This window comes from Nannospalax galili, unplaced genomic scaffold (genome assembly GCF_000622305.1).
Source record: "Nannospalax galili isolate Female #2095 unplaced genomic scaffold, S.galili_v1.0 scaffold666, whole genome shotgun sequence".
In the NCBI taxonomy this organism is placed as follows: domain Eukaryota; kingdom Metazoa; phylum Chordata; class Mammalia; order Rodentia; family Spalacidae; genus Nannospalax; species Nannospalax galili.
Window position 1 is genome coordinate 1,716,023 of NW_008356473.1, and position 8,380 is coordinate 1,724,402.

The following is an 8,380-nucleotide window of genomic DNA, read 5'->3' on the forward strand; positions in this document are numbered from 1 at the left end:
CATAAAAAGAAACCCTTTCAAAAAAAAAAAAAAAAAAAAAAAAAAAAAAAAAAAAAAAAGTGTCTTATAATGCTTATAGTGAAATGCTCTGTTGGGAATCTGATTTTATCATGTCTTAACTTGACAGCTAGCACTCTGCATATTTCACAAGCAGAGATCTCTTGTTCTGCTTGCTAGATGTGCTTTTCATTTATCTTTTTATATGTCAGACCTTTTATATGCCAGCCACCAGAAATCTAAAGGGAAATAAAGATGAACAGTTTTTGCCAACATGACTTTACAACATAGAACGATGTAGGAAGAGGTGGGACAAGGACAGAGTAAACCTTTTGTAAGTTCTGATAGGGTTTGTTGGGGAGTGAAGTTATAATCAGGGAAGGGAATCAAGAAGTCTTCTGGAAGGAATTAGCATTAACTTTGACTGAAAAAACCAAATACCTTCATGTGCAACCTGCCATGTGCTGTGCCAGGTACTCTGAGTCCATGTAAGCAAAACGGGAGTACAGGAGTGAACCCAGCATTCTGGAGCTAACAGGCCCAGCAGGGAAGCTGGACTTGAAGCAAACAAAGATAAAACATAAACAAGTAAAAGTATGTCATTCTAAACTGGAGGGCTTATTTAGAGCAAAGGTAAGGGTGAGTAAGAAGGGTCTGGACTGAGACTGTGATCTGGGAGGGCCTGAGAGAGAAGTGTGTCCTTAAAGGTGAGTAGAAGTTTGATTTTCAGTTATGCTAAAAGTGAAAAGATTGACATTCTAGGTGGAAAATGAGGTTAGTTTTAGATGTGCATTTGTGAAGGGAAATTTCTTTTTTTTTGTTTTTGTTTTTGTTTTGTTTTTTTGGTGTTTTTGAGACAGGGTCTCCTTGTAGCCCCAGCTGGCCTGGGACTCACTATGTAGACCAGGCTGGCCTTGAACTCAGAGATCCACCTACCTCTGCCTCCCGAGTGCTGGGATTAAAGGTGTGTGCCACCACCCCTGGCAGGGAAATTTGATTTTTAAAATTCACTTGTTTATAGTTAGTGTGGAAAATACAACTAAATTACTAAAATTTTATTTACCTTTCTAATCTTAAATTTAAAAAGTACCGTTACTGATCTAGGAGTACAGCTTGGAGGCCAAACTTGACCTGACAAGTTTGATTACTAGCAAACACCATAAAACAAAAATACTTTATCATAGTCAAATAGTATTGAAATTTATTATCATTTATAGTGAAAATTAAAATGGAGTAACATATTTAAAAGATGATGTGACCCTACATACATACTTCTTAAAATTTTAGCAAAGCAAGAAAACAAAAAGCATCGCTGAAGGACTGGAACTCAGTATTCTGAAAGTCAGTCACAGTCTCAATGAACTGAAGAAAGAGGTAAGTGGGGAGACATCTAGCCTCATGTTCTTTATGGATTTTGATGTACATGATATGAATGATATGCATATGTATTTAATGTGTTCCTGTGCCTAGAAAATGACTTGGCTTTTCCCTTTGGTCACTTAATTGAAGTCACGTTTAGCATGCCATCATTATCACAGCTCACACATGGATATTTTATACAGCTCTGTTCATAATTGGAAACCATCTAAATTTCTATCAACAAAGGCCATCGATCAACAATATCTGTATAACTACCAGATACTGGGGGGAATACAATAATCAAAATCTAATATTTTGTAGATAGCCATTACATTTGTTTAAACTGTTTCAGTGCCAGTGTGTATTCTACAAGAAAGTGGGTTCATAAGTTAATTAATAAATTAATTCAAAAGTAGGTGTTGGTGTTATACATTCTTTATAAAAAAATAAATTTTATGTAGTGAAATTAAAAAAAAAAAGCAACTGTACCAAATACACTGAAAAGGAACAATAATGATGTATGTAGCACCAGCATGATGACCCATAAAACACTGCACTGGCGGGGGGCTGGAGACAGGGCTCAGTGGTATAAGAGCACTTCCTGCTCTTCCAGAGGACCAGTGCTTTGTTCCCAGCTCCCATGAGGGTAGCTCACAATCACATGTAACTCCAGCTCCAGGGTATCTGATACCCTCTTTTGGCCTCTATGAGCCATGGAGATATTTGAAATATTGTGGTAGTGGCTTTATGGCTTATGTGTTTGCAAAACTCCTCAAAATGTATCTTTAAATTGGGTACATTTTGTATGTAAATTATGCCTGATTACAATTAAGGTTAATTTTTTAAAAATGTCCTTGAGTTGAGATTTTCTTATTCCTGAATGAAGACATGGTCTCCTGTTGCTTACTTGGGCACTCAGGGAGTTTTAAATCCTCTTGTAATTTTACAGTCAGGTTTGCTTATATTGCCACTGAGCTGGCTGGTTTTGTTAGGCCTGCCCTGGATACACTCCTCAGCTTATGTATATATAGTGCCTGCTGTTCTTTCCCTGTAACACACAGGTATGCCTAACTGCATTGCGCCTCTGTGCCCTACAAAGCCTAACTATTTGGTGTCTAGCCCTTTGTGGAAGACTCTGGTGTTTGTTTTCAGTTAGACACCAGCACTGCATTCTCATGTAGCTGTGGGCCTTCCTCATCCTTCCTCAGGCCCCAGCCGTGCCTCAAAGGGCATATCCACACAAGCCTGAGGGCACTATAGGGTCTTCCTCCATCCTCTGTGGCTTTCCTCCAGTAGCTGCTGGTACTGATTTTTACCAGGTTGTGGTATGGTAGAAAAGAGTAGTTGAGGGTGGAAAGTTTTTGTGACTGGTGCCCTTATGTTTAGTGTTTGGAACTTGTTTTTGGAGTATTGGGAACCTAAGGCCTTGCGGATACTAAAGTGCTCTACCACTGAGCTAAATCCTCAGTGACCAGTGCCCTTATAAGATGACTTTGGGCTCAGTAGATGCTTCAGCTGACTCTGTCTCATGGATGCTTTTCAGACTGTTTTTCAGAAGTTCTGTATCGCCACACCTCTGAACTATGACTCTGAGGTCATACTGTTCCCTCCAGAAGCTCCACAAAAACCTCTTCTCATCCTTTATCTTTAATTTGTTGATTCTTTTCTGCATCTGAAGCCAGGCAAAATCTCTAGAGAATAAAATTAGGCTCTGGATGTTTCTTATATAAATTGTATAAATTTATATGATTGTATAAATACATGGTCTATTTCATATCTTAACTTGGAACTGACCTCCTCCATTTAAATTTCCTGTTAAACACAAGGATGTGGTTTTCCCATTCATTTTATTTCAGTGTATTCCACTTTAATGGATTGTTAAAATCCTGAGCTATGAGTCCAGAGTGCCTTTAGTAGGAGGCTGGCTTTCCATATGCTTCATTTTCTTAGCTCTTGAATGGATATAACTAGATTAACCTTGAAGTCTTCTAAGGATTAAGAGAGATGACATGGAGAAAGCTGCCATTGGGCATTACACAAGAGGCAGAAAGTGTTTGTTTTTCCTCTTTTATAGTTGAAAATGAGTTGTTCCCCAGGACCTTTTCTAGCAAGTCATTCAATCTCTGTGAACTGTTTCAGTCTTTAAATAAAGGCTTAGCTTAAATATTCTCTAAGGCCCTGCTGGTTAAACAAGATCTTTTTTTAAAAAATATTTTATTTATTATTTTTATTTTGTGTATGAGTGTATTGCCTGCATGTAGGTAAATGCACCCATGTCATGCAATGCCCACAGAGGACAGAAGAAGCTGTCGGATCCCCTGGAACTGGAGTTACAGACAGTTGTTAGCTGCCATATGGGTGCTGGGATTTGAACCCGGGTCTTCTGCAAGAACAACCAGTGTTCTTAACTGCTGAACCATCTCTGCAGCCCCAACAAGATCTTTTTTAATTCTTCTGGGGCATTTAGTTTCCAAAGAAAAGTGAATCTTAATGTCTTTGTTTCTGACTGTAATTAGTCTGACTTGGTTGATGTAAGGCATACAATTCTACTGTTAATTTTGCACAGAGCCCTGTCATTTGAATTGACATCAAATTACTTTAAAAGAAAAATAGAAATTGCGTCATTGGATTTAACAGGCTTTAAAAGAGATTTAAAAGCCTTTATTTAATTGAAAGTCAGACTTTCCTTAAAATAATGTTTTTGTTGAAACGACTTACCTATTTTGGGGGGCTGGCCGGGAGATGACTTCTAAACTACTTGTCACATCATTAAAAAACAAAAGAAAGGGGGCTGGGGAGATGGCTCAGTGGTTAAGAACACTGGTTGCTCTTGCAGAAAACCCGGGTACGAATCCCAGCACCCACATGGCAGCTAACAATTGTCCGTAACTCCGCTCCCAGGGGCTCCAACAGCTTCTTCTGACCTCCACGGGCATTGCATGACACGGGTTCACTTACCTACATACAGGCAATACACACACACACATAAAATAAAAATAATAAATAAAATTTAAATAACCAAAAAAACCCAAAATGGGGCTAGAATGGTGGCTCAGCAATGAAGAACACTTGCTGTTCTTCCAGAGGACCTGGGTTCAATTCTTAGTACCCACATGGCAGTTAACAACCATCCATAGCTCCCGTTTCAGGGGTTCTGACACCCTCTTCTGGCCTCCATGGGTATTGCACACATGTGGTGCACTTATATGCAGACAAAACACTCATACACGTAAAATAATAATAAAAGTATTTAAAGCAACTCAGGAGGCAGAGGCAGGTGGAGGTCTGTGAGTTCAAGGCCAGCCTGGTCTACGTAGTGAGTTTCAGGCCAGCTGGGCCTACAGGGAGACCCTGTCTCAGAAAGACCAAAAAAAAAAAAAAAAAAAATTAAAACAAATAAAAACACAGTATTTTAGAGGCAATGGTACTCAAAGATATGCAGTTAGAGTGAATGCTCAAAATCAGTTCTACCCTGGTTGTATTAAACTTCAGGGGTTTTGTTACCTTTTTATTTATTGTTTCTGCTAGGACCTGGTTTGTTCTTTGAACAGAGTTCTGGATAGCAATAACAGATAGACTATAATCCCCTGAGGGCAGGCACTGGGTCCTGTCTGTGTCTAGCCTCTAGTTCAGTTCCTGTCATGACATAGGTGTTTAATAACGTTTTATTGAATTGCTTAAATCTCACAGTGATAGCATACTTTTTTAGCAGTACGCTAAACTTTTTTTAAAGCTAGAGATTGAACCCAAGGCCTTGTAACATGCTAGGCAAATATTCTACCACTGAGCTACTCAGCCCAAGTATTGCTTTATTTTCAGACCCTGCCTGGCCTTGATCTTGCTATGTAGATCAGGGTGGACTCCAACTCACAGAGATCCTCCTGCCTGTGCCTTCTAAGTACTGGGATTTTATTAAGGCAAGTGACACCATGCCTGGCCCTAAAAACTTTTTTAATAATTGTAGCCTGCTATTTGGTTTTCCTTGTAGTACTCTGAACACTAATAGACTCTTAATACTGTTCCACGTCTCACCATCTTTGTCAGTAGCAGAAGCAGTTGTAACTAGGAGAGAAGCTGTGGGGAAACCTAGCTGATAGTAGAAAGCAGAAGAGCCCAGGCTTCTTGGCCACAGATGACCAGGGCATCTTCTCCAAACAGCAGTACTGCTGGCACCAGTGACTCAGTGACTTCACCCTGCTAATGGGAGGACTTACCTGCTTCTCTTACAGGGGAGATCAGGGTCCCCTTCTAGGGTCTAGTCTCATTCATCAAAGAATCTTAAGATGGAAGCCTTAGGGCAATTTTATTAGAATTTGAAGGAGAAAATCCTAAGAGCAGGCAAGCCATAAATCTCAGCAGCTACCTTGAGGAGGAGAATGGAAGGGAGAAGGAAAAAAGCCATAAAGTATGCTGGTTTAGAGCCTGCATGGAGGTCAGACAGACACCACTTGGATGACTAGCAGCCACATGGTGGGGAGGGGAAGGGAGTTATAGAGAAAAGGGTAAAGAAACATAAAACTGAACAGCCCAAAGCATTAAGGAAAGCGTGGCTAGAAAAGAGATATAAAGAAGAAAAGGAGAGGTTATGCTTTTCTGAAGAATTCAGAAAAGTGGAAAGTGGATTTGAGACTTGATCCACAAGAATTGCACTAAGGGGCATGGATTCTGAGCAGGAAAAGCTAAACATCTCATTAATGCACCAGGTATTCCACCATCTCTTTAGTATCACTTAAGGTGAACCCGCCTTCCTAAGTGAACATGTGCCCTGGTGATCTGGCAAAACTGGAAAGTTGGGTCTTCATCCAGCCTAAGAATCTTAACTTTTGACCATTGTTAAGGGGTTTTTACTGTAACACTTCTGGTTGCTTACAGGGCTTCTGCTAGGACCAGGGAATGTTGTACTTTCAGCAGACCCAGCTGGACTGCTTTGAGGTTCTATGCTGTAGTTCTTGTCAGGTGCTTGGTCACAGAACCTTATTGCTTGTTTTTCTGCCTTCACCGCCCTTCACCCCCACACCTGCAGCTTCATAGTACAGCGATGCAGCTGGCAGCAGACCTCTTAAAATTCCATGCTGATCATATGGTTTTGAAAGCATTAAAACTTACTGGAGTAGAAGGAAATTTAGAAGCTTTGGCTGAATACGCCTGTAAACTCTCTGAAGAGAAAGAACAACTTGTTGAGGTGAGTAATGGATTTGCTTATAAAACAAATTGTAATTTCCAATACAGTAGCTGAATTATCTCGAGAATCTTAACTTAGGTGTAGTTTCTGGTTAATTTATCTGAGCAGTTTTTTCCCTCTTCTATTTGGAACCTTAAGGGTACAGATTTGTCTGTTTTCATAACAGTCTGGCCTCTAAAACAAAACAATAAAATAGGCTAGAATCCGTAAGTGCGTTTGCAATCTCCTTTTTGTCTTCAGACCATGCCCTGGAGTAGAGCAGTGAAGGAATACTTAATAGGTTTGTTTCTGTTTGATTTGCTCGGATCTCCACAGGGAGGAGCTGGCCCAGTGACGTCAGTGACCGTACAAGGGCTTAGAATTCACAATATTGCATAGAGAGTGTGCGGGAAGCCTGGAATGAGAGTATAGTCATTGGAGCTGTGAAAGCAGAGGTGATGCCACTCTAGGCCCGAATTGACAGGGGAAGCAGAACCTGGATGTCTGAGAACTCCCTGAGAGGTTATAGATTGTGGATGAGGCACCACTGCTGAGCTACTGCCCAACTTTCCATTGGTCAAACACAGCTGTAGACAACCCAGGTTAGTTTCCCAGGGCAGAAAGCAGATTCGAGAAGGAAAAAGAGTAGACAAGGAGGGACAGGGCAGACTGGTTCTACCTGAACCTCTCCTGCCTGCTCCAGTCTCTGTTGAGTGTTAGTCACCTGCCACTTGCATTATAATTTCAGTTTGGCTTAATTGATATTCTAAGCCTTCTACTTATTGAAAGATTACCATTACCATGTATCTGCTGTGTTAAAAGAACAAAACTAAAACTTTTTTTTCCCCCTGGAACTCAGTATGTAGCCCAGGCTGGCCTCGAAATGATAGAAATCCACTTGCTTCTGCCTCAAGTGCTGGGATTACAGCCATGCACCCCCAAACCTGAAAAAACTGAAAACCTTGATCATGTATGCTGTGTATGCATGAGATCTGTTTCTGACCAGTGTATACAAATAAGGTCTCTACATTGTCTACTTACTTTACTATGCTCAACAATTCTCAAAGACTGGTGGTAAAAGAGAGTCTTTAGATTATTGGAACTGGATTCCTCTCCTGTGTCTACCTAGCAGCCTGGAAACTTCTAGGGGTCCTTCTCACGGCTGTATGTGTTTTCTTTGTTACTCCCATGTGTATTAATCCAATCCTGTGGCTGTGGGGAAACTAACTTTAGAAAACCTACGGCACATCTTTTAAATAGCAAAATGAAATTTAAAATTTTTTCTGTTTGAAGCCTCGAGACTTTCAATAATTTTCTCTAAAGGAGGCTTTCTGATTTAGAGAGCCAGTCTGCCTAATCCATGGTTATCTTGAAGAAGAAAAGCATGGCAACTAATTGTGAGGGGAAGTACTATTTCTTGATAGAATGTGGGGCTGGAGAGATGACTTAGTGGTTAAGAGCACTGGCTGCTCTTGCAGAAGACCCAGGTTCAGTTCCCAGCACCCACATGGCGACAAACAACCATCTGTAACTCCAGTTTCAGAGGATCCAACACCCTCTTATGACCTTTGCAGGCATTGCATCACACAGGTACACTTATATACATGCAGGCTCATATACATAAAATAAAAATGTAAAAAATAAGAGGTTGGAGAGATGGCTCAGCAGTTAAGAGCACTGACTGCTCTTGCAGAGGACCTGCCTTCTTCTGACCTCCATAGGCATTGCACAACATGGGTGCACTTACATACATGCAGGCAGTACACTCATACACATAAAATAAAAATAATAAATAAACTGGGCATGGTAGCTCATGCCTTTAATCCCAGCACTTGGAAGGCAGAGGCAGATGGATCTCTGAGT

The 8,380-nt window shown here is 40.6% G+C and overlaps 1 protein-coding gene across 2 annotated transcripts in view; it reads left to right on the forward strand.

Annotated features, from left to right (window-relative positions):
• The window catches only part of Ctnnal1 (catenin alpha like 1), a 78,582-nt gene that overhangs the window by 39,515 nt on the left and 30,687 nt on the right, over positions 1-8,380 (forward strand). For both annotated transcript variants that reach the window (XM_029556940.1, XM_008854644.3), the window contains exons 8-9: positions 1,285-1,371; positions 6,380-6,538. In XM_029556940.1, coding sequence (XP_029412800.1) covers positions 1,285-1,371; positions 6,380-6,538 — 246 coding nt within the window. The remainder of the gene's footprint in view (positions 1-1,284; positions 1,372-6,379; positions 6,539-8,380) is intronic.